This window comes from Penicillium alfredii (assembly GCF_028826965.1).
Source record: "Penicillium alfredii strain IBT 34128 chromosome Unknown utg000005l_segment0_segment0, whole genome shotgun sequence".
NCBI lineage: Eukaryota > Fungi > Ascomycota > Eurotiomycetes > Eurotiales > Aspergillaceae > Penicillium > Penicillium alfredii.
This window is the reverse complement of record NW_026622702.1, coordinates 2,827,653-2,852,009: the sequence shown is the minus strand read 5'-3', so window position 1 is coordinate 2,852,009 and position 24,357 is coordinate 2,827,653. Positions and strand designations below refer to the sequence as shown.

The 24,357-nt window shown below is 49.9% G+C and overlaps 9 protein-coding genes across 9 annotated transcripts; 6 read left to right on the top strand and 3 right to left on the bottom strand.

The window, feature by feature from the left end:
• Window positions 1-174: 174 nt before the first annotated feature.
• On the bottom strand, window positions 175-2,619 carry NUU61_004494 (E1 ubiquitin-activating protein ubaB; the record flags this gene model as incomplete). The annotated part of the gene is made up of 10 exons (XM_056655076.1): window positions 175-442; window positions 502-845; window positions 899-1,011; window positions 1,076-1,251; window positions 1,306-1,585; window positions 1,639-1,703; window positions 1,753-1,877; window positions 1,928-2,164; window positions 2,311-2,481; window positions 2,557-2,619. 10 exons carry the CDS (start codon window positions 2,617-2,619, stop codon window positions 175-177), a joined length of 1,842 nt encoding a protein of 613 aa, XP_056513103.1.
• A 1,054-nt stretch (window positions 2,620-3,673) lies between these two features.
• NUU61_004493 (queuosine 5'-phosphate N-glycosylase/hydrolase) lies at window positions 3,674-5,161 on the top strand (the record flags this gene model as incomplete). Its single annotated transcript, XM_056655075.1, has 4 exons — window positions 3,674-4,136; window positions 4,210-4,364; window positions 4,430-4,661; window positions 4,725-5,161. The coding sequence occupies 4 exons, from the start codon at window positions 3,674-3,676 to the stop codon at window positions 5,159-5,161; spliced, it is 1,287 nt and encodes a 428-aa protein (XP_056513102.1).
• Window positions 5,162-6,509: 1,348 nt separating this feature from the next.
• Window positions 6,510-7,067, top strand: NUU61_004492 (uncharacterized protein; the record flags this gene model as incomplete). The annotated part of the gene is made up of 1 exon (XM_056655074.1): window positions 6,510-7,067. The coding sequence occupies one exon, from the start codon at window positions 6,510-6,512 to the stop codon at window positions 7,065-7,067; it is 558 nt and encodes a 185-aa protein (XP_056513101.1).
• A 245-nt stretch (window positions 7,068-7,312) lies between these two features.
• On the bottom strand, window positions 7,313-8,734 carry NUU61_004491 (uncharacterized protein; the record flags this gene model as incomplete). Its single annotated transcript, XM_056655073.1, has 2 exons — window positions 7,313-8,474; window positions 8,550-8,734. The coding sequence occupies 2 exons, from the start codon at window positions 8,732-8,734 to the stop codon at window positions 7,313-7,315; spliced, it is 1,347 nt and encodes a 448-aa protein (XP_056513100.1).
• A 4,287-nt stretch (window positions 8,735-13,021) lies between these two features.
• On the top strand, window positions 13,022-13,943 carry NUU61_004490 (aminoglycoside phosphotransferase family protein; the record flags this gene model as incomplete). Its single annotated transcript, XM_056655072.1, has 2 exons — window positions 13,022-13,051; window positions 13,104-13,943. The coding sequence occupies 2 exons, from the start codon at window positions 13,022-13,024 to the stop codon at window positions 13,941-13,943; spliced, it is 870 nt and encodes a 289-aa protein (XP_056513099.1).
• Window positions 13,944-14,353: 410 nt separating this feature from the next.
• Window positions 14,354-15,057, top strand: cyp5 (uncharacterized protein; the record flags this gene model as incomplete). The annotated part of the gene is made up of 2 exons (XM_056655071.1): window positions 14,354-14,365; window positions 14,440-15,057. 2 exons carry the CDS (start codon window positions 14,354-14,356, stop codon window positions 15,055-15,057), a joined length of 630 nt encoding a protein of 209 aa, XP_056513098.1.
• Window positions 15,058-16,151: 1,094 nt separating this feature from the next.
• Window positions 16,152-17,603, bottom strand: zpr1 (zinc finger-containing protein ZPR1; the record flags this gene model as incomplete). The annotated part of the gene is made up of 2 exons (XM_056655070.1): window positions 16,152-17,429; window positions 17,478-17,603. The coding sequence occupies 2 exons, from the start codon at window positions 17,601-17,603 to the stop codon at window positions 16,152-16,154; spliced, it is 1,404 nt and encodes a 467-aa protein (XP_056513097.1).
• A 1,827-nt stretch (window positions 17,604-19,430) lies between these two features.
• Window positions 19,431-19,642, top strand: NUU61_004487 (uncharacterized protein; the record flags this gene model as incomplete). Its single annotated transcript, XM_056655069.1, has 2 exons — window positions 19,431-19,437; window positions 19,464-19,642. 2 exons carry the CDS (start codon window positions 19,431-19,433, stop codon window positions 19,640-19,642), a joined length of 186 nt encoding a protein of 61 aa, XP_056513096.1.
• Window positions 19,643-20,424: 782 nt separating this feature from the next.
• On the top strand, window positions 20,425-24,006 carry NUU61_004486 (RTP1/Tango6 family protein; the record flags this gene model as incomplete). The annotated part of the gene is made up of 3 exons (XM_056655068.1): window positions 20,425-20,497; window positions 20,555-21,137; window positions 21,189-24,006. The coding sequence occupies 3 exons, from the start codon at window positions 20,425-20,427 to the stop codon at window positions 24,004-24,006; spliced, it is 3,474 nt and encodes a 1,157-aa protein (XP_056513095.1).
• Between the last annotated feature and the right edge of the window lie 351 nt (window positions 24,007-24,357).

Genomic DNA, 24,357 nt, shown 5'->3' with positions numbered 1-24,357 from the left:
AACCTCTTGGTTCTATGTCAGACTGCTGATATTTCTCCGACCTGGAAACCTCTAATGAATCGAAAATCGCCTTAATACCCATATGATACAGAGAAGAGAAAGAAAAGCATGAAAGTCGGCGGAAATAGTGGCCAGATTGGACATGTTGATATCAAAGACGAAATGGCTCAGGTGTCAATCAATCAAAATGGCGCCCCCATCGGCGTCATCGAGAACGATAGGATCGGACCCATCGCCCTCGGCCACCGGCCCACCAGCGATACGCTTGGGGGCGTGGTCATTCGCCATATCTATCTCGTCAGCCTCCCGCTTGCGTTTGCCGATAGCAAGAGTGCCATTGGTTGGCGCAACTTCGGGAGTTGACTCTTGAAGGGCTCTGGGCTTTCGAGGGAGTTCAAACACCTGCTCCAGAGATACTGCGTCTTCGCGTGCGGTTCCGGTTCTAGGAAGGATCAGTCAGCATATAGACTACGTGGATCAAGTGCTTCATAGGGCACTTACATTTCAACGACAAGCAGCTCCAAGTTCACGCGGGGATCCTCGTCCTGCTCATCGATAATTGTAAGAAAGGAGTCGTTTCTAATCTCCAGCTCTGACAATTTCTTGGGCAGGTTGTCCAGCATGTCCTCGTCGTACAAGAGGCCGAGCGATGAAGTGACCGCGAAGTTATCTTTGCTATATCCTAATTTCATCCGATTAACGGCTTGAACGAGGTCTTCAAGCGTGGCACGGTCTGAGTCGACGATCACCCTCCCCTGGGCAACAGAGCAAACTGGGCATTCAGGGTTTGGACGGTTCAAGGAATCGGAATTAATAGCTCGGGCGCCGGATCTCTCGAGGAAGACCTTGGAACGTTAATAATTGAGTGAAAGTCCAGGTAATCTCGGGGATATCTCACCATTTTGGCATGCGCCAGGTCATCCTGGAGCACCTTGAATGCCTGGAGGACGCAAAGGCCAGCGGTCATTGCGTTTGTGGTTGCAATGGCAGGAATGATATTGCCCGCCATCTCTAGGGAAAAAATTATCAGAAAACCGTTGTCGAAGCATATTGACAAGGGATGAATTGAACTCACGCTTGGTATCAAATTTGGACTTGAGAGGAATATCGAACACAACCGCCCGAAGATTAGCTGTTGCTGTAACGAAATCAAGGGTATCCTCATCGTCCTTGTCAAACGTCAAGATCACGGGTTGATCGTCAGTTGAAGTTTTTTGGAGCTCATTTAAACGTTGGGTCAAGCGACTCAAACTACACAATGGTCAGTATGATTGCCCGGGAGAGCAAGACGAGGCCAGTGCCTACCTATCCTTGAACACTGCAAAGTTCTCGTTCAACGACCACACCTTTTGGTCATTGCTCGAGATTGTGGGTGGGATAGATTCGGATTCTGCTTGGGCTGCGTCGAAATCCAGGGCCTCTGGCGGTTTGCGCTGCGTCCACATATCGTGCATTCCTCGTAGACGTTCAATGTCGTCCTTGAAGACCTTCTCGAACACCTTCTGGGGAAATTCGGCAGAGCCCATTGATTGTCGAATGTCTTGGAGAATCCGAGCCTCCTTCCGTAGCTCTTCAATTTCCGTCGCTGCTCCAAGTTAGATTGTCTGCAAAATAGTAGGTCCAGGAAACTCAACCCACCATTCTCTGCATTTTCTGAGGTGTCTAGCTCCTCGGCCTCGTATTCACTTTTCCCAAACAACTCCCTAAAACGAAGTAAGTATCCATTTTTGAAAAGCCGGTCGCTAATCTTACGGTAGCAAGTAGCTCTTCGCCCAGACAATGCAATGAATCGGCTGGGAGGGGGTGCTGCGGATAGTGCACACAGGAAATGACTTGGGCACTTCTTTTGGGGTGCAATCATAGCACTCCGTGTTGCCCTGTAACGGTTAGCATAAGTGTAGGCTATCAGAATATCAGTCATGCGAACCTTTTTGATGGCCTGGACTTGACCATTAAACCCCGTGGTGCCACTTTCGATGAGAGGCACCTCGGCAGAAAGACACATTCGGTTCACATAGCGCCTGGCGTCCAGATTATCCAACGCATTGAAGACAATATTGAATGACTTGAACCAATCCACGTTGAATTGGGGATCCTTTATGTTCGCATGGTATGCTTCGAGCTTCGCGCTGGGTCGGAATTTCTGCGCGACATCTCTCGCAACCTAAAAATCAAAGCCATAATGTTAAATGAACATGTCCATATTTGCCAACTTCCACAAAGCAAGTCTAGGGTATGCGATTGGAGTGGAACGGGTTTCGCAAGGGGCGATAAAGGGACGCGGGGAGCGCTGAGTGATCGCAGACGTACCAGGGCCTTCGATTTCTTTATGTGCTCGTGTCGGAACAGGAATTGCCGATTGAGGTTGCTCAAGTCGATAGTGTCTAAGTCGATGATGTGTACTTCGCCGAAGCCAGAAAGGACGAGGTTTTTGAGCAGTTCGCAGCCGATGCCACCAGCGCCTACCAGTAGCACACGCGACTACAGAACGAAAGAGCATCAGCATCAGATCTATGGATCGCATAGAGCTATTGAGAATCCGAAAATTGACCATACCTGCTGGATTGTGGTAGAGAGTTCGACCCCAACAGCGCGCTTGAACGAGCTACCACCTCGCATGACGGACGCAGGGCGGCGGTTGCGATCGATAAGAGATAAAGTAACGTGTAGGGGAGACAACAATGATGAAGCCGACGAGAGGGAAAAAGGAATAGAAAAAGTGAGAGAAAGAGAGAGAGATGGCGGAGGGGCAGGAAAGCAAAGGAATGTCGAGCGCAAACCGGAAACAGCGGCCGAGGTGAGGTCAAATATGAACGGCACGGAGACCCTCTGGTTTCCCCGATCCGCCGTGCTTTTGCTGCCTTGCAATGTTATTTCTTGAAGAATTGGTTAGGTTGCCTTCTTTTTTTGAGTCTCCTATTTCTATTTCTATTTTTATTTTATCTATTTTTTACGAAATTAAGTGATTGTCTCTGCATGATATGTAGGCACTCGGCCGCATCATGGACCTTGCATACTATCGGTTTGCATAGAAATATAGAAGATCCGAGCAAGCACAGATCAAAACGCTTCTAGGATAGAATAAATAGACAAAGCACAATTAGGACTAGGAATGTCTTTTTATTTTTCAATCCAAGCCTATGCTAATTAGGTAGTATATCAGGGCGCATTATAAGTGACGTGAGATCGCATTGCTCACTGGCCAAATCAAACTAAAAGTCTATTGAAATATATATCTTGATCATGGAAATGATTTCTTCGATATTCTAGTTATCGTCACTATCAATTTATCTCGCACTCGCCGTGTCCAACCTGGGAAGTACAGGGCTCCGGCCTTCAATGATGCTGACATAATCATATCCAAAATCCACGATTTTTCTTGTGGCGATTGGACTGGAGATCGTGTCTTTCTCTACTTGAAATTGCCTGGGCACTGACTCCGTCCCTGTGTATTGTTGCCTGGCCAGCAATTTCTTCAGGGCAGATTGCAGGCGACTACGTGAGCGAGTCCGCAAATTCCCCCCGGTGTGGAGTGCTGGTGCCATCTACGGCCACCATCCGCGCAAGAAAAAGATAAAGGGGTAAATAACGCCCACCGCCATTCTGCCGAGGGGGTTATTCTTTTCTCAATTCTTGACACAAGCCAAGGGCAAGAAAATAATTTAAAAGAAACATGCCGTCGCTGGAATCGACTCGGAGAAATGAACCGGTCGACGAAGGGTCTGACGACGAGGCAGACCCGGAGCTGCTGGAGCTCCTGCGACAGTCTCTCGGACTGGGCGGTGGGCCGGCCAAGGCGCTGCCACCCGAGACAAAAGTGCTCGAGGGTGCTCAGTACATCTTTGACAATGCCATTGACGTGGCGCTGAGCCCGGCGTCGACCAAAGGAGCCGCCGAGTCAATATGGCGTCTGATGCAGAAGAAGGCGTATTCCACGCAGATGTGGTCGGAGCATGAGCTGCACCCAAAAACAAAAGATGAAAGTACCGTTGACTTCATTTTCATCATGGACCTGCTGAACTTCAGCTTCTGGTCTGAGAATGATGAGGCACATCGCTTTGCCGTGGAATATCGAGGAAAGAGGTGGACCGGGTATTGGAGCCTGGTCGCAGCTCTGCAGAGAGCTCTAGATGAAGGTAAGTTCTTTGTTTTGCATGAGTGTTATATAATTCTGAACTCAAAGAACATGGATTAAGCTGAGACTCGCAGAGATCCCAATCACCGACCCGGACTTCTGGGTGAATGAGACCGACTGTACAGAAGAATTGCTAAGACATGTGTTCCGGTCTGCGACCGATGAAGAGATTCCTTTATTCGAGGAACGAGTGCAGTGTCTGCGCGAAGCTGGGGAAGTTCTCTGCACGGTATTTACCTCGTTCCCTTGAACCTCCTGGCAACCTCCCTCCGATGCTGATTATGACTCAACCAGGAATTCGGTGGTAGCTTCGCCAACTGCATTGACAGTGTTGACAAATCCGCCGCAGGACTCGTGAACCTGCTTGCAGAGAACTTCGCCTGTTTCCGAGACGAGACGGTCTTCCATGGCCGAAGGGTGCGACTGTACAAGCGGGCTCAGATTCTGGTTGCTGACCTGTGGGCCTGCTTCGACGGCGAAGACTTTGGGCAATTCCATGACATTGACAAAATCACCATGTTTGCAGGTAAACATTGCTTTTTCCCCAGTCTCCCGTGGTACCAATCTCTCAACTAACAAAATTGATTAGACTATCGCATCCCACAGATGCTATATCAGCTCGGATGTCTCCGCCTGTCGCCCCCGCTTGATAGCCACATCCGACAACTGAAGCCTCTTCCCCCAGGGTCTACATGGGAGATTGAACTCCGCGGCACGAGTATTTGGTGTGTGGAGTTGATCAAGCGCGAGATGGAGAAGCGGCATCCCGAAGTGAAGATGGGGGCCAAGAAGCCTGCCGATCAACAGAAGGACTCCGAAAGTACAGAACTCACCTTCAACGCGAACAATCACTCCAAGGATGCGGAGGAGCACACCGAAGACAGCGAACAACCCGAACAACCCACCAAGACGTACGGGATCAATGCGATCCTAATTGACTTCTTTTTGTACGACACGATGAAGACGCTGGAGGAAGAGCACAACGAGACTATCCCTCACCACCGGACCCGGAGTATTTGGTATTGAGATGATGTTCTTTAGCGCCGGGGATGGGAGTTTCTTTGCGACTGGACATTTTGTTTCGCCCCTCTATAGTGCTCTGGAAGCATTACATATAGGGCCGTGGGCTTTGTGCCAAGGCAGGGCGTGAATCCCGCAGAATATAGAGCAGACTGAACGGACATAGAAGATCTTGATACTATTTAACAAATTACACATGGACGAGGACTCGTAGAATCGATGTCGGAACTGCTTTATTTCTTCTACATGTAACGTCCAACGACTAATAACACCAGTTTAGAAATACTGTAGCTTTGTAGATACACATTAACCTCTCCATCTGTTATCCTACAACAACGTTTTTTTGTTGAGCTATATCGTGACTCTACATATGACCGTCGTAAAATACAGCAAAACCTCCACATTTCAACTTCCTCTTGCTCACCTCTCTTCCACTACCACGGCGATCATGGACCGGTCAACATCCACATCAAGGTGAGTGTTGTTTCGTTAGCCAGAAAAAAAAAAAAGCAAAATTAATACCGCAATAGTCCATTACCAAAAGTCCCAGGATTTTTGGTCACAAATCCTGGACCAACTTGGGCCTTCGGACACTGCATCTGCAATGGCCACCTCTCGGGGCCTCCAGACCTCCTCGACAGAATCACTAAATCACCACGTCGATATCGACTAGACCAGACCTCCTCTGAAGCGAGTGCTATCATTATTTCGCACCATCCACCAATATCCAGGTCTAGCTTCGCACATTCGCCATGTGAGCATGATCTCACGCAAACTGGAGTATCCGGGCAAGAATCATGATTGGGAATGGAAATGGGAGCCTCCTTTGATCGACGGGAACTGGGAACAGCTCTCGCCGCTCTTCCAGGATGAGACCAGCGCCAGTTCCCGTCGTCAGCGAGATGAGGAAACGCGCTGGAACGCGGTAACCCATACGCTTTCGTGGCTGTTCTTCTTTCCCAGCTGCACAATTTACGGTCTCTGCGGCTGGGTTACACCTTTGTGTGGCTGTCAGGGTTTCTGGGGCTGATGATGAGACATGCACTTCTCTCAGCGCCTCCGAATACACTGTCTCGCTTTTCCAAGCTCTTTCTCTCGTCGAATATGGGCTAAATGTTCCATGCTCTAGACTGGACAATAACGAACAATACCAATTAATTGCCGATGCGTTTCCGTTTTGCAATCATGCGCAATTTGCGGGCTGGTTTCATCTGTCTTCTCTGCAATCCCTAGAAATCTGGCCGCAGAGCTTGGAAGGGGTCCAGCCAAGCAAGCTGGCCCGTCTGGCCAATCTCGAGAGACTTGTGCTCACAGAATCTTAAGTTGATGAAGATGAGGTTAGAGATCTCTTGTCATGTCTGTCTTCGTGAAGATTGTTCACCCAGGCCTTGTTTATCCTTTCCAGGATGAAGAAAACGGAAATCCCTTCGCCTCTCCTCAACCTCCTCTGAGAAAGCAAAAGCGAAATATGCTTCTCGAGGAACTGATGAACATCAAGGACACAGTCGAACACCTGTCGATCGGCTTTGATCTCTGTCCACTTCGTTACGGCACTTTTTGGGACGAGTACGGAGACATCGAACCAGCGTTGATGCCATTCCGGGGCTTCTTAAAGGAATTCCCCCGTCTTCGAATGGCAGAGGTGCCAGCGGTCATGCTTTTTGGCTGGGTTTATAGCAATGCACCGAACATAGCCGAGCTGTTACCCACGACGCTCCAGCGGCTCAGTCTTCGGGAAAATATGTCTTTAGTGGATGGTTACCAGTGGGAGTTGGGTAATATCGCGAGGGCCATTCAGCTATTTCTTCTCCGTGCGAACACCGCAACTCCCCTCCTGAAGACAATTACGATGCGAGCCTCTGGTGTAGGTGAGAAAGATAACTATGGGCAGGAACAAGCTGCGGCTGCTTGATCAACGTGCCAGGAACTAGGAATGGACATGGGCATCACCCTCATCGCTGAAGGTCTCTCTCCGGGACTTGGACGACGAGCAGGAATCTTGAATATATAGCGCAGACCAAGCTTACGATATAAGGGAATCAATCGCCAGCAGAGGCACTCAAGACAACGATGCACTTCTTCATGTATAGAATTGGGTATCAAAATATCACCAGCGCCGTGCTCCATGGCCCAGGCCACTTTGAAAATATTGGCCGATCAAGCAGCCGCATTAACCCGAGCCAGAATATCCGCCTTCCACTCTACGTAGTCTTCTCTGCGGTCTTCACTTAGCCAATCGACACGGTCCTGCATCATGGTTCCCAGGCCTGGTAAAAGACCACCTCGGGATGGAGCCGATTTTGAAGAACGGCCACCGGCCGCACCGTGATGGCGCTTGGGCAGTTTCATGGCTCTCAGCACAGCATCTTCTTCGTCCAGGTTCTGATACGAGTGGCCGTCCTCGTCTTCGCCGTACAGTTCCCCGGCCAGAGGGATGTTATCAAACCACTCGCGGCCATTGGCCCATCCTTCCTCCATGATCAAAGCGATCCACTGGTCTACATCATCGCGATGTCGTCGATCCGTCTGCAGACCCAAGCTGGTGAGAGCCGTCTGGCGCATTTCGGTGAATGTTTTCTTGTCCATCTTCTGGGCTTCGGTACTTGCTTCGTCTTGGTCCTCTGATGGGCCAGGGTTGCGCCGGCGTGCGAGGACAATAAAGTACACCGCAACAATCATAGCATAAACCAGTTCCTTGAAATCATGATCATTGTTGGGGTCCCGAATGGAGACGATTGGCTCCAAAAACTCCAGGGTTTCCTCATCATATCCTTCCTCGTCGTTGGACATACTCGATGTGAGGTAGAGGATGGATGACACGCCGGCAAATATATGTGGCGGCAAATGCCTTGAAATAGGAGGCCGCGACCAGGAATTCGTCCGCGGCGCTGGAGTCGAGAGCGTCTTGCACACTGTCCGGATGGCGGTCATCACCCAGGCTGGAGCGTCGGGGATGATGGTCGAGCCCGAGATGCCCTTAGGACGGGCGGGAGTGGATTTTCGAGAGGGCGTGCCCAGCTTGTTCGCCGCACTGACACTTCTCTTCAGGGGAGTAGATTTGGAAGGCGTATTTTGGAGCCCACGCGGTGTTGGTGCTGGCTTCGAAGGGGTATTTCCAGTTCCTGATGCCTTGGTGGGAGTCGTCTGGGCAGAGGCAGCACGAGATGGTGTCCCAGAAACTGAGCCGCTCGCCGAGCGTTTAATACCGGCCGAACTTGCCGAGAGAGATCGGTCCAGGTACGAATAGAGCTTCTTGTATACGCGAGGAGGACATGGTGGATGACCGAGTAATGGAGGGAGTTTGAGAGCCCGGCTCAGCCTAAAAAGTCATCAGGTATAATTAGCACTGTTTCAAGCTAGTGACGGGCCAACTAAGGCATAAGTCTCGACATACCTCTTGCAAGCGATCTCCGCGCAGGCATAGGGCCGAGCGATCTCTTCTTCGGGCTTGAGACTGGTGGAAAAGCTTCGGGACTGTGCAACGAGGGAAAGCGCCAAGCTTAGAAGCTCCTGCGGTATGTCGGTTGCATGGGTGGGCACAAGAGTGCCCAGTGCCTGCTCGACTGGCCGGTTATTCATTGTCTGATGATCGAGGGTCCGGTTGGCATAATCTGGAAGGTGGGTGCTTCGGATGTGTCGGATTGTGGGGCTTGAACAGCGATTAATGAGACCGAGTTCGTTTTTCTAGCCACCAGAACTAGCGAGAATGAGTGGCACACAACAAGCATTCAAGTAGAAGCTCTCAAGGGTTACAGGTTCCCGTTGAGCGTGTCTTGGAGGTCACGTGAAGTCCTAGTTTATCCCTTAGAATAAAGGCATCAATGTTTTTAATTTTGTCAACTTTATTTTTGAGCCTCGAGAAGTTCAAGACCGGGATGGTAAAACATCTGTCAATGGTTGGCCCCTCGGCGTCAAGGAGAACTTTACCATATTTGAAAATTAATCTGCATAAAGTCTAGCAACAATAGAGCGTTCTTCATTTCGTTCTCCTTCCAACTCGAGTATTTGGCCGGATTATCCGGAAACTATAAAATGCGTATGACCAGTATAAGCACATGCATACACGTAGAAACAATCAAGTATTTCTTCGCATCACGGCCCAATCGTTTGCAGCAGGGTCACTATATCTTTTCCCAGCAAATTCAACACCACATTTCCACAGCTCAAAAAGTAGACTCGATGCGCTCAGTTTAGGCCTTGGCGGTATCGCAGCAGCACCGCTCGGCAAGCATGTGGCAGCCGTCACTGCTCAGGTGGGAGAACTTGTATGGCGCGCAGTACTGCTCGCAATTGCCTGCCCAGAACTTGCTGCAGGAACTGGGCTTGTGGCAGGTGCCGCCATGGCTTTGGTCAAGGTGCTTGGTGATTCTTTGAGAGGAGCTTGAACTGATCGTACGACAGGAAAGGAGAGAGAATTTATACCCAAATTGAATGGTATTTGACTATCTCAATTTCGAGAGATATTCTTCCTTGTTAGGTACTATTCTGCGAAGTTTTCAGATCTTCACTTGGCTTCGTATGGAGTATAGAATCCCATCCCCACAGGGACACGCATAGCTCTGTTAGCCTAGATTCCTTTTATCTAATGAGGTACACCGACTCTATACAAGCGAAGGCATAGTCCCTCGTGATAGTGGAGGCGAGAGCCGAAGCGACCCGCAATGTGTCAATCATTTCGTGTTTGCGGAGAAGGTACGGGCCAGTTAAGACCTAAGCTCCAATTAAAATTCTCGGGTAACGCTCTCAGATGATATATAGATTTAACGAGAGGTTAGTAAACGTGAGGCTCGAGTGATTAGCGATATTAGCCGCTGATGCGTGATCTGCTAGAGAAGGGTATTTCAATAATTTATAAATGGGATAGTAGCGATGGCCGCTGATCTTTCTCTCTCTCTCAAGTATGATAATAATAGGCATGGATAGAGTATTACAGCGTTAATTGTTTTGAGATAGGGAGGGAGAGGAAAGCATCAAGGCAGTGACGTGACGCATAAATTGAATTAATGGAATTAAGACAAAATAATCCTTAAATGGTAATTTACTTTATATCTCCCACGATTGCAACCACTTAACATTAAAAAAGCAATAGAACTGGCTAGCTAGTATGGCGGTATACAGATCCAAGCCACAAGAATGTTGTATTATTTTCAGCAGAGAACATGGCCAGTTTCCTAAACACACCCTTAGCCGCGATAGATGCATCAAAGTTTTAAAAACATTAAAAGCACGCGTGTAATAAGAAATCGGCGAGCATGTGTTCTAGAACTTATCGAGCAGTTCTAGCAGTTATGGTAGCCGGGTTGCTTCCGCTGTGAGCGTTGAATCCCTCTTGAGTAGGCTTAAGTCTATTTAAAGCCTAGAGAATTACTGAAGTATTAAACAGAAAAAAAAAAGTTGAACTTGGAGCGGAATATTGCCAAAAAGCCAAGCTTCTGCTTTCCTTTCTTCGCTTCACATAAACATGTTCCACGTTGCTGGGTTTCCCCAGCCTAATTCTTTACATATAAACCCGCCTACGTCGGTTTTATGTTCCTGCCTAAGTTTGGTGGCTTCGATCTATTTTTTTTCCTCTGATTTGTACTCCCTTCTTTCCGAACAATCCCAGTAACTGTCAGCTTCGGGCTCCACCATAGAAAACGCAGTCGAGGAGCCGATTAGCAATAGAACATGTATCTCAGTGGTACAAGAATCCCATTAAATACAATAAAGAATATCTCTTAAAGCTGGGAGGCAATATCAAGGACAATCTCAGTTGCAACGTAAGTATTAATGGCACGATAGAAACTAAAGACAGCACGACAGATAGAGCAAAAAACAGCAATCCAAGAGCAAAATACCGAAACCTAGAACACAAAAATCATTCAGTTTGATGAAGAAAGCACATTCACAAAGACACAACAGCAGAACTCTCAACAGAAAAGAAACCTAGGTAGACACAACAGCCTCCAAATATCGAGAAGGGCAAATGTAAGAAGCCCTGTTCCCTACCTAGGTAAGAGATGAAAACCGACCGCGAAGCTGGTTTTAGCCAACGAGAGAATTCCCGGTATCCATAGATACCACGCTCATTGGTAATAGGCCCCCTGGTCAAGAGGGAGTGGAGTCTGATCGGGCCACAATTTCAGAATCGCGGCCTTTGCCGTAGTGACCTGTGATCCATTGGTAACAAGCTGAACTTGATAAAAAAGGTCGATCTGACCCGAAGTCCAGCACCTGCACCCGACCCCATTTGCATCGAATTCGTACTTGTGACGCCCATGCCGGGTGATTTGGTCATAAAAGTCACCAACTGACAGCCCTGGTGTGACATCAAGAGCAAAGCGAGCCTGAGCATCGTGGGAAACATCATACGGCAATTCCGAAATGATCAGGTTCGCTTTGGAGCCTCCCCGAAGGACAGAACTCGGCAAAGAGTAGCTTGGTTGACAATCAATGCGAACAGAGCTTGTCGGGGAGGTGGAAAGGTAGAAACACCAGTGGTTTGTACCCCCCTGCTTTCGATGCGGTACAGCGATGATGTTTCTTACTGGCATAGCAAGGATTTGGGCTTGCCGATTTGCGGGCACAAAATGTACCGGACGAAAGTTTGGCATGATCAAGACGAATCTGTAAGCGTGGGTCAAGAACGTTCATAACCTATAATAACCTCTACATGAAAAGGTAAAACTGACTGACCGGAAATTGATGGCCAGCAAAAATGGTTTTGAATTGCAGAGATGGTTTCAACTCAACTCGTTGGTGCAGGCCCAGAAACTCTGGACAAGGGCCTATTCTTATAGTCAAGAGAGGTGAGAGGAGCCCCATCGTGCTCCAGTAAATTATTTCTACGATGAAACACATACTCCTTCAGGAGCCGCCGGAGACTGTACAAAGGTTGTTGCGAATGGATCACTACTGTTCTAGGTGGAATTCATGACCTCGGCGGTTAGAAGTGTTTGGGGAGGCAGGAACTCCAGAGAACACAAGGCCCAATAATCAATAATCATAGAAGCGCCCGCTTTTCTTCTCCTTTATCTCCCTCGTTTCCTAGAGAAGTAAAGAAGTAATTAGTAGTGGTAAGAGTTTTAGATTTAGGCTGGCTAACTGTAGGGGGTAGTATATATACAAATCTACTGATATCAAACGCATATCTCCTCAGCCTATGCCTGTGAGGGGACGGGGCGTGAAAGGGAAAAAAAAAGAAAAAACAAGATCTTACACAGAATTCCAGTATAAGCTTCGGGGTTGAGGCTTATAGAACAATGCAATACATAATAGAAAATACAATACTGTAGTACAGTAGTACTGAAGAGAGCAGATTTAAAATTATGAGTTGTTCAAAGGAATAAAACTCACTTCGGCCAGGTCATCCCTGGAAAAGTGTTACTATCCCCACTGTATAATAAATAAACGTCGAACAACAAAGAACTTTGATGTTTTTTTAATAGTCGTAGGGGTTTTCAATGAAGCAATCTGTCGTTGTGACGATGCCTTTCGGCACATAGCACAGCTTCAAGTTGGCGCTAAAAGCGACCCCTCTTTTTCAAGATAATATGTAAGGTTCTCCAGCTCGTCAAGACAGAACGATCACGGTGGAAAGTTGTGAAAAGACATAAACCAGATAGAAAAGAACAGAATGGTCAAATGACAACCAAATATCGGTACAGATGATGGCGAAGACCTTGTATAGTAGTCTTGGCCAGGAGAAGGAAGGGGATGAAGGGAGAATGACCGAACCAGGCTATTGGCTCTTGGCCTCTAAATCACCTGACTACTTCGTGTCACGTGGGTCAATCTTGGATGAGACCAACCTCTCATTTCCCCTTCAACCAAGAGGCATTTTGTAACTGCTGCTACACACCCCATCTTGTCATCTTGTCTGTGGAGATGGAGCCAATTATCTGTCCACTTTTCAATGTATGTGATGCTTACTTGCCCAAGTACTCCTTACTGACTGTCTCATGTACAGCCCCATAGCCGTGATCTAGAGGGAGTTTTCCCACTAGATGGAAAAGACCTTGACTCCATCCCAGACGAGACTTTGGCTATCCTTCTCGAATCTGCTCCCGTCCTCCACAAACTTGGTAGCACGACAGTTGTACGGTTGTCCCAACATTTGATAATGAAAGGTGGCGGCAGTGTTCTCCCTTGCGAATCAGAGTCACTCAATCTCATTGCCTCCAAAACTGGCATCCGAGCTCCACGAGTCCATCGCTCATTTCAAGTCCAAGATGAGACACAGTATTTTGGCACAAGGGGATATATTGTGATGGATTTTATTGAAGGTCAGCCCCTCGATGAGTGTTGGGGCAGCCTGTCCTATGACAATCAAAGGCACGTCGCCACACAGATCGCGGATATAATTGAAGAAATGCAGTCTATTGTGATTTCGCAGCCTGGTCCTCTTGGTGGTGGGCCGTGTCGTGGCCGATTCTTCACGGATTATAGTGCTGGTCCGTTCGAGGATACTGCTGCACTTGAAGGCTGGTTCAATCATAAGCTTGAAATATGTAAGCTTGTGAACCAAGCTCCAAAAGATATTCCGTCATTTCGCTTCACAACCTTTGTCCTTACTCATCAAGACATAAGTCCTCGAAACCTGATCCTGGACCGGAATGGAAAAGTGTGGTTGATTGATTGGGCACATTCTGGTGCATATCCTCCTGTTTTCGAAAGCGCTGCATTGTCGGCTCAGCAGTTTTTCACTGATTTTAATGAAGCAGTCTTGTGCTTGGTTCCACGGTACCCCGAGGAAGAACTGCAACTTCAGTCTATTACATATGGGTTGATAACTGCGGCATTAGCCTGATAAGGCCTAGAATGACAGCAAGTCACGTTATCTGACATTACTATTTGAAGTATCTTCTAAAAAGTGGCGTGGTTATGAAAATTTATTTCTATGCCTACTATCAATATTCTTTTTCTCTATCTCTTTATTGAGGCCACGGGTCCAATTTAGGCCTAGTTATCGATAGTAGTGCCGTGCTGGCTATTTTGTCCGTTGTTTTCAAGTTTTCTTTTCTCTTCTCTTCTCTCTTTTTTTTTCAAGTCAGAAAGACGGGGGGATCAAATATCTAGTTGGTAAATCAAGGAAGTCGGTATCTGTAGTTTTTGAGGTGGAAAAACATATGTCCGATCCAGTCGACAATTTAGACTTGAAATCACTCACCGACGAAGTCGGTGTGGCTCAAGAGCTTTCAAAGCTAAAGTGACCCCAGAATGTCTGTCACGGTAAGCTCATAACTCTCTCAAAACTCATGTTTCTCCTCCTCTTCTGACATGGTGCTGACAATGGCTCCATGTAGCTCCACACCACTCAAGGCGACCTCAAGGTCGAGCTCTTCTGCGAAGCCGTCCCACAAACCGCTGAGAACTTCCTCGCTCTCTGCGCATGCGGCGCATACAACAACACCCCATTCCACCGTCTGATCCGCGGATTCATGATTCAAGGTGGCGATATCTCCCTCGGCCCCGCCGCGCAGCCCTCAGAATCCAACAAACCGATGCTTTCCTTCGAGATCCCCAAAGGCGGCACGTCGATCTACCACCCGTCTGCGCTGAACCAAGAAATCCACCTCCCATCCCTCCGCCACAACGCGCGCGGAATTCTATCCATGGCCTCGCGCCCGGTCAAGGACCGGACGGCGCCGGGGTCTCAGAATGCCACCGGTGCAGCGATTAACGGGAGCCAGTTCTTTATCACTTTTGCGCCGGCGCCGCATCTGGATGGGGCGAGCACTGTGTTTGGGAAAGTATTGAACTTGAGCGCGCAAGATGAAGGCGGCGATGTGCTTGCGCAACTGGAGAAGGCCAATTCTAAAATCGATAAGAAGGGCAAGGTTTCCCAGCCTAAAGAGGGTGATGATTTTGAGGCTCTCCGCATCAACCGCGTCACGATCCACGCCAATCCATTCGCGAAGTGAAGTTTTCGGCCTTCGGCCTGCGAGTACTGTGATACGGAATTTCCTATATCGCAATGTGAAGCCCTCAGGGAGCCGCGACGGGAATATGCACCAATCCTCGGCTTCAGACTGAAAGCGCGCTTGCACTCATATCTTCGAATTACAGGCAGCGCAATCTCCAAGGAGCCACTCGAGTTTGTCTCCGTCCTGGCGTTTCTGTACTGCTTGTCTAAGACGACCTCGCCAAGATCACGATGAGGCACCACGAGCCATTGCGCGCTCTCCTGCTTCAGCCACCAGCTCAGGTAAATGGTTAAAGCTCATTGGCAGCTCTTGTCTGGAGAGGTTTTTTCCCTGGCAATGGCTGCCGAGGATCCAGAGTAGCCATTAGATCTACCAGTGAAACCTCAAGGCCGGGGATATTCAGAGAGTGGGAAGCACAAAATAATGTACAGTATATAGAGAGGACCCAATGAAGCGCAAGCGCAGATTTGCTTAAGTCACAAATTTTTCTATGTTTGTTTCTATTATCGAAATTCGCTCCAGTAAACGCAGTTTCTCCTAGAAGCCCCAACCGGGCAGAAGCTGCAAGTGGAGGTGGATCGAGCCTCCTGTACGATATCGGTTTTTGAGAATATGTAGCCTGCCTCGAAGCATGCACGATGCTGGAGATCTTAGTTCTAGCACCTTTGGATTAGGATATTGGTGTGGTTGTTTCCTCGCATTATCTGATGAACACTATGAGAAATGATACTAGAAATATATTTGGAATATCCATGGATTTTTTTCTCGATGACAGAACCCACAAGAAACATCGCATCTCCCACCCAGAACTGAGATAATTGGCCGACTCGACTCATGAGTATATCGATAGAGAGAAAATAAGATGAAGCAGACCAAAACTTTTCTTTAACCCACTCCTCAACCCACCCACCTCATCACCGGATATCTATGAAGAAAAGCTAAGACAAACCCGCAACAGCGTCATGCAAAACAGGGAAACAACAAGGAAACAACAAGGAAAACAGGCGTCTCATGCATCATGAAATAAACATAGTAAGTCGTGACCAAAAATGGAATAACACAGGAAAGTCGTCAGCAAAAAGGACGCCAAATTATGAAGTCTGCTTTTCTTCGTCTTGCTTGGCATCTTCTTCGTATCCCTCGGTCTTCATATCCTTCAGACCGAGGTCATCCTCCTCTTCCTCTGTGCGGGTGTACTCATCGATGGTGATCTGGGGGTCATTGGCAGGCGCACACAAGCCCTGGACGTAGCTGTTGGCCAGGGGATCCTCCAGCGTGATGACAAACTTCAACTTGGACTCGAGAGCCTGGTCCAGGCGGCTGAAGAAACGCTCCCACTTCTCCTTCTCCGAGGTAGCCATGCTGTCACCACCGCTGTTGGTGCTGTCATCGATATCGAAGATCTGGCCGCGCAGCTGGTCCCGCATCTCAGTCAACAGACCCTCGACCGTCGTAAAGCGGCCACCGAGAGTACCTGGTTGCACAGAGAGCTCCAGTTCCTCACTGTGCAGGGCACAGGTGTCGGACTTCAAGATGTCACGCGACAGATCGACCTCGTTCTGCACCTGAAGTGTGATCCGCTTGCCCTTTTCTGGAACCTCGCCACCGGTCTTGACCTCGCTCGTGCGGTAGCCGCAGTGTTCGCAGACGGTACTCCAGATGAAAACCTCTTTGAAGTACGGGATGCTGACTTTCTGCATGTTGACGGTGCAGGGCTTGGAGCAGCCAGGGCATTCCGCAGGGAGCTCGTAGACCTTGCCGTCGACGATATCCAAGTCTTCTGGCTCGCCGGAAGTCCCGGTCGTCGTGGCACCTTCGTGCTTGGTGGCATTGGGGTCGGAAGCAATCCCCAGCTCCTGGTTCTGCTCGTGTGTGCGCGCGTATTCGCGGCGCCGGTACTTGTTGCCCTTGTCATTGGTGGTGGGAGCAATCCATGAGTTGCCCGTCGGGTCATCCAGGGAGATTGTGAAGGGGAAACCATTGCGGTCGAGAATGTTCTTTAGCTTCTCAATCAGCGGCTCCAGAGCCTCGTAAAGCTCAGGCGCCTGGATTTTACGGAGCGGCTGCTCGCTCGACAGTGATTCATGGATGCGCTGGATAACACCCTCGACGGTAGTGAGCTGGCTCTCGCCTTTGGGCATCTCAATTCCCAGCGACTCCACCTTGAAGATCGAAATGTCGCTGCGAATCACCTGGCGCTGGAGATCTTCCTCGTTTTCCGCATCGAGTGTGTATCTGGCCCCATGCTCCTGGATCTGGCCAGCTGATTTAACCGAGTTGTCTTTGAAGTGGCAGTGAGAGCATTCGAAAGACTCGAGGATGATGTCGCGAAAGAAGGGCACACGGAGGAGTAGGAGGCGGGTGGTTCCCTGTTCATGTTTAGTTTAGAATATTGATTTGAGCTTTCTGGAACATACAGTCTCATGACAGTTCATGCAGAGACTCTCAACCTGCATGACACCTGTGTCATCCTCCCTCTCCACCAGATCGCCAACTTTTTGGAATTGCGACGTGGGCGCATTCTTATCAGCGTCTGACGACATTGCGAATGGAAGGTCAAAAAGGTGTCAAGAGGACTGCTTATAATATCTGGCACAGGAAATTTCAAAACTTTCAAACAAAATTCCCAAAAAAGAAAAAGAAAGAAAAAGGCGAGTGCCGAGAGGTGACCAAATTCTTATCAAAAAAATCGCAGCAGCGGGAAGATTCCTTTTTGTTCGGCGGGGCGTTATGCAGGCGGGGCAGACATAGCTGAGTCAGCGTGCATAATGAAGTAAGCTATGCAACTTCAACTATTAAGCGGGTATTTATCAATCTTGGTCATTTCAGTGGTCGTTTTGACAAGAAAAAACCCTTGGATTTGATTGAAGAGATCAAAAAAACCAAAGAATAAAAAGAGACAATCTGCGAGAAATAAATAAACAAGACATAGAATAAAGAAGAGACCTTTGTTAGATGTTAGAAGATGCACTGCTGCATTCAAACAGACTCCTGCATGCATAGTTAGCCGCAGCTTAAAAAGCCAAGGGGAAGGGGGCACTTATAAGAAAAAAAGTGGCCGTCCCCACCCGCCGAAGCAGGGGAAACGGCAGTCCATCAGTCACCCTCACCAAGTTCGTTCCGCTCCATCTCCTCCAGGCCGGAATCCGACATCCACACTAGCCCATCTCCCGAAGACCCGACAGCCGTTCCTTGATGACAGAGACCGCAGGCAATATCTCGCTTGTCGCTTTCAATCCACCCCAGCCAGACACGACCAGCGAACCTCTACCAGAAACACGCTGCGACAGAGACGTGGCATAGACAAGCCAAAGCTTTGATCCTCACTCGAGAGAGGTCCCACACCATTCCCCGTATAGAGCAGACATGCCGAAACCAGCAGAGGATCTCGCTAGCCGAATCGACTAGATGATGAGAAAGTTGTAAAGCAATCAAGGCCAGAGAGTAGCCCGCTGATTCCGTCAGAACAACTGCGTTCGTTCAAGACGGCGAAAGACACGTATGGAATGCGGAGACGCAGAGAATCGGAGTTGAGGAACGCTTGGTCGAAGAGCATAAACTGGATGAACGCAGCCCCCAGAACCCACGAATGACCCACCAACAGGGTCGCAGAAGACTGTGGAACTAGAGCCGTGACCGAATATGCCCAGCCAAATCTCGCCGAAGGACCTTGATCTCCCCAAACCTCGCTCAGCTTGCCGTCTGGAGTACCAGCCTCCTCGCATGACCTTGAAACCCGATCTCCTGTGCGTGGTACAGTACCCTCTGGGACAAGTTTTTGTTTCCTCTCCAGACGGACCAGTGGTCCCAGGAGGGCATAGAATGAAGCGGACAAAGAACATCCAGAAAAACCGCTTCCTTCTCCCCGAGGGGAGGAGCGACGAATAAACGTCGCTGAGGTCGGCGCCCATCAATCGATCTGCACACTACTTTGCAAAGAGATGGCTAACACGGTCGGTCAGGATCTGAAGTCGAATCGATGGCGGGTGCCGTGACTCGAGGCGCCTAGCCGCCTGGAAGGCAGAACTGCAGGAATCAAAGAGGTGGAAAGCAGGGCGAGATACCCAGGGATCTCGGGGTAGGGAACATGCACGGGACAGCAGAACAGCTAATGCAAACAGACTCGATAACGTGAGATCAGACGAACCAGACCGAAAAACAACAATTCGATTTGGACAGACACATTGCCAGCCGGAACATGACAACAGCCCAAGCCTTTGATGTAGCCTTTACAGACAGACATCGAAGATCCATGGCATCGAGCAAAACAAAGGACCTCGCTACAACCCAATCTTTGAAAAAGCCTGGGAGAATTTTCAGGAAGAAAGAGGTTGATTCCGACGAGTGGATCCCGTTGAAATGTAGACACCATGGCGTGTGTGAGGGTATCTATTGTGTTCTAGGCGCCGAGTCTGAGAACCAAAGTCGACGATGCCCCATGGTATTCGATACCGGAACATCGCACCCAGCTACCATCTGCTGCGCTGCTATGGTATTGCTCCCAAAGACAACCTCTGTTACCGAGGCGTCCGACATGTTCCACCTGCGTTCTCTCTTGGATATTCCAAATGTCGAGGCATAGGACGACCATCCAACTGTAACCAGCATGCAGCGCCCAGCATTGGAAAACCGACGCGTGGCCCATATGGACGCTTAGAACGCATAGTAAACCGTCTTTGATGCCCGCGGGGGCTCTGGACAATTCGAACACCTTTCGCTTCTGCAGACCATCACAGTCCGCATCCACTAGTCGTAGTATCCGGCACGCCTTTCCGTGAAGCTTCTGTCCCGAAGGACATTGAACCGAGGAGGGCTTAGGGTTTAATTCTGATTTCTTCTGCGCTGACGTGACTAGACTCGTACGACCGACAAGATATAATCACGACAGGTTGCCATTGAAGGCAGCAGGCGAGAACCAGAATTCAAAAGAAGGCATTGCTGTACATGTGCCTCGAAGAGGTAAGAGATCTTGGGGGCTCCACGATCACGAAAGGGGACTGGCGCAACTCGGGCAAACCTGAACAGAGGCTGGGTCCGATGAAGGCCAGAATAACAGATAGATTCGCAACGACTGATCAAATTGGCACGGCGGTTCCAGCAGATTTCCCGCGGTGCTGGCTGGGTTGTGGATTCAGAGAGCGCAGAGGAAGGAAGATCGTTGGGGCAGGCACGCGCGATGTTAACACGCGCAGGCGCGGCGGAGTCACGTGACTGACACGTTATCACGTGGACCATTGTTCCGTAAAGCATCGGACGGCGGATGCCAAGACCTTCGCCTCTGACTTGAACACCGTTGAGATGAACAGAAGCTCTGGTAGCTTCATCCATGATGAGATATAAGCCAATTATTTTTCTCCGCTCATGATGGGAAGTTTGACAAAAGCCCAGGAGGCTTTTGACGCCGCTCATGAATTTTTAAATCCAATTTTGAACCGAGGCATGCATTTTGTCAGCGCCCACTATGTTTTAACGGGCAACGCTAACTAGCCCCAAGAGGAAATCCAAAAGCATCAAGCCCAGTCTTTGCTAGAAATATTGAGCCGAACCGCAGATGGTCCAAGCGTCCGCGATGGCGATGCCAGGACGACTGTCATCGGCAAGGCCCTGGATATCATGACCCGGATTCATGCTGCCTTTGTGACACCGGATGACCAGGATGAGTCGCAGCAAGCCGAGACAGGGAGCCAAGACACGGCCATGGAAGATGCTAAGCGCCGACGCATGCTGCATGCATTGCTCGACCTGATTTCCTTGGAAGGCATCTACCCGTCGCTTTCGTCTGGTGTCGGGATTCCTCTTCAGCAGAGGATGATCTCGGTCTTACCGGCCGGTGTCATTGCCAAGAAGGCCCCAGTACCGGCGAGCAGCGTGTCTCATGACGAGTCCTTACTACGCCGTATTATGGATGTCCTAGTCGGCATTCTCTCCGATGCGAGACAGAGCATACAACCAGTGATCCTTGGCCGGATCCTCAGCGACATAATCAGCGGCACAGCTGATCTTGCATTCAACCCGACAATTGCGTCTTCTGCGAATCAGAGCAATTATAAGAAAGCGTTTGTCAGGGTCATTGACGAGTATGGACCAGCGTCCTTCTTCCCATGAAGCTGACAACTGACACACATCAGCACCCCAAGCGCTACTCTCCTGCCAACATTATCTAGTTTCCTCCAAGCGGACACTGTGCCATGGTTCAAGTCCACTGTGTCCAGCCAAATTTCTCGAGTCCCACTTCGGCCTGGAGGAGTCTTGCAAACTATTCTGTTCATTGCCTCTCAATTCGCCCCGTCGCTGGGCCAAGAAGCCCAATCGCAAGCCTCGAATGGACCCCATCTCACGGTGCAGGCTATTATGCAGATCTCGAAATTGCTCTCTTCCGTGCCACACGAAATTGACCCGGCTGTCTACTTCATGACTATTGCACCTCAATTACTGGAGCTTATTGACGGCGATGATCTGGACCTAAATAAAACCGCCGCATATGTTGTTGGGAATGGGATCTTGGGTAAACGCGCTTATGGGGCCCCTGGAACCATTGGACACTCGATCTTTGTCGAGCCACTGTTTAGGACGCTTACAGCAGAGCTTGACACGGCATCAAAAAGATGGGTGACCCGGTTTGCTGACACCGACGGATCTTCACATGACACAAATAAACGTGCTGCCGCAGGCATAATGGTGGATGGAATAACAGTTGACCTAGCCGTAAACCGGCTGAGGGCCCTGGCGCTTCAGCATCCGAACCCGGGTCTGGTGAAGAGAATTGTTTATCCCATTCTCGTTCCCTTATGGGGTTTGGCTTGCCATACTCAAGAACAGGAACTCAATGCCCTCCATGAGAAGGTAATGGCCCTCTTACAAACATATTTCGGCATTTCAGTGGGAGTCCAGCCCTTGAAAAAGCTGGTGGATAACCTGCTCTGGAATGGCGGCTTGACTTGGACATATCAGGAAGATTCCGATGGCAAGGTTTTTCTGAAAAAACGCCATGGCCAGAAAGACGAACACTCGAACCTGATCAAGTTGATTGATTCCCTCCAAAGCCGAGTGGAGCTCTTTGTGAGCCTCCTAGGATCCGACCCCAGCAGCGAAGAAAGAACGGGAGATATCTTTTTGTATGTGAGTGAGGCCTGGCTGGTGCATCCTCACAGATCAAAGGTACTCGGCGACCCAATGACACAAGAAGTTGGCGAGGGTGACAGCATCATCCAGAGTCTCGTGAGCGCCAAGGTTGCCGAGAAGTTGCTCGAGAACTTCAAGGATACGCTTTCTCGACGGCCTTTGCGCGTTTTGGATCTGATCAAGCAAGTGATTGAAGGAGAGCTGCATAGACTAGATGCCAGTGGAACGGCCAAGCGAGGACAGAAGGCCGGGAACGTCTCACTGTCATCGTTGGCCAACATCGTGCCCAAGGAAGAGAAGGACCACGAAGAGCCATCCGCGAAGGACTCATTCGAGTCGCTGTCGACAGCGTTCAGTCTGCTCTCTACCGTCCTCGCATCTGCCGAGTTCTCCGTTTCGCAAGAAACCCAGCCACTTCTAGAGTCAATCAAGACCCAGGTGGACCGACTCTTACCTCTCCTCCCACCAGCTCTCTCAAAGCCAGGAACAACATCGTCTATGCTCTTAGAGATCCAGCTTACCTCTCCCGAGCACGACGAAACCAAACCACCACCACCTCACATCTCCGATCTGGAAGTGCATCGCCAAGCGCTGGCGAATCTCAATTCAGAGCTCCCGCCTGTGCAAGCGGAGGGATTCTCGCTGCTTTCAAAGCTGATCGCGGATTCGTCCCCTGTTCTCGACATTCCCTCAACCTTGACGCTCCTTCTCTCAATCATCACCGACACGTCCGAGTCTTCGGCCAACGAAGAGTTCATCTACCTCAATGCCATCAAGAGCATCGGTACCCTGGCATCGCGCCATCCACGCACAGTGGTCAAGGCACTGGTAGATAACTACGCCGACAAGGGCGAGCAAAGAAGCCTCGACCAGCGGCTGAAGATCGGCGAGTCACTTTTGCGAACAGTGCAAGACCTAGGCGAGGCGCTTCATGGCGAGACAGCGAAAATTCTCGGCGAAGGCATGGTCGCCGTAGCCGGAAGACGGGGCCACAAGCCGCAGGCGCAGCAGAGTCGGAAACGCACAATTGAAAAAGAGCGACGGCAAAGAGAGAAGGAGGCGCGCAAACAAAAAGAACCGGCAATGCCTGCTGGCTGGTCGATATCGTCTGGTGCAGCCTCATCGTCCACGACGCCCGCAGAAGAAGAGGACCGCCTTGACGACGATTCCGAGCCCGAATCCGCCGAGCAAACTGCCTACGCAGCCAACATCGTTGCAGCCTGGGCGGCCGGCACATCTCTCGACGAGGAACCGGACGATCTGCGTGCGCGGGCCTCCGCGCTGTCCGTGCTCGCATCCGCCGTGCAAACCAACATCATCGGCCTGGGCCCTGCGATCGTCGCGTCAGCCGTGGATCTCGCTCTCGCCACACTCACCTTAGAACCGGCCCCCGAGAGTGCGATCCTCCGTCGCGCAAGTGTAGTGCTCATTCTCGACATCTTGAAAACGCTCGACACCGCGCGCGAGACACGCGGCGGCAAGGATATTGAGTTCGGGTTCTCGCTTGTGGATGACGAGTCGATGCGTGATGCTGCCTCACGCGGACCATCTACCATTGGTAATATCCCCTCGATGCTGCGCACGCTCGCCTTTGTTGAGAGTCGCGAAGAAGACACTATTGTGCGTGGGCATCTGCGTGCTCTGATTGAGAGCCTCGAGGCTTGGTTGGAGAAGTCGCTGCTGTGGGGGATTGGGGTGCGGGATGGGCATGGCGATGGGAATGAGCCGCGCTTGGAGCTTGGTGAGAGGATTGCTGGGTTGGATGTGGATCCCATGGCTGGCAGGGATGGGTCAGGGCGACCGCGCATCGAGGAGATAGAATAAATGCCCGGCTGAGTGGGAATTCAATTAGGTCTTGGGTTACCTTGGACTTTCAGTCGAGTTCTTGGAGGCTCCATCACCTGTGTAGTACGACTTCACGAATAGTTGAAAGAATGGAAACACGAAAAGATTTCTCAAAACGAGATCAGATTTTCTTAGATCAATTTTTCGTCCAGACCATTGTTCATGCCTTCATTTCACCACCACTCGGTGTATGCCCTTTCCACTCCGAAGAGTAGACCAGCACACCGTGTGTCCCGGTAAAACTGAAGACTGGGTCCAAGGCAGAGACACAACTAACCACACCACGAAGAAAAAACCACAAAATGGCATGAGGGAACAAATCCCTTCTCG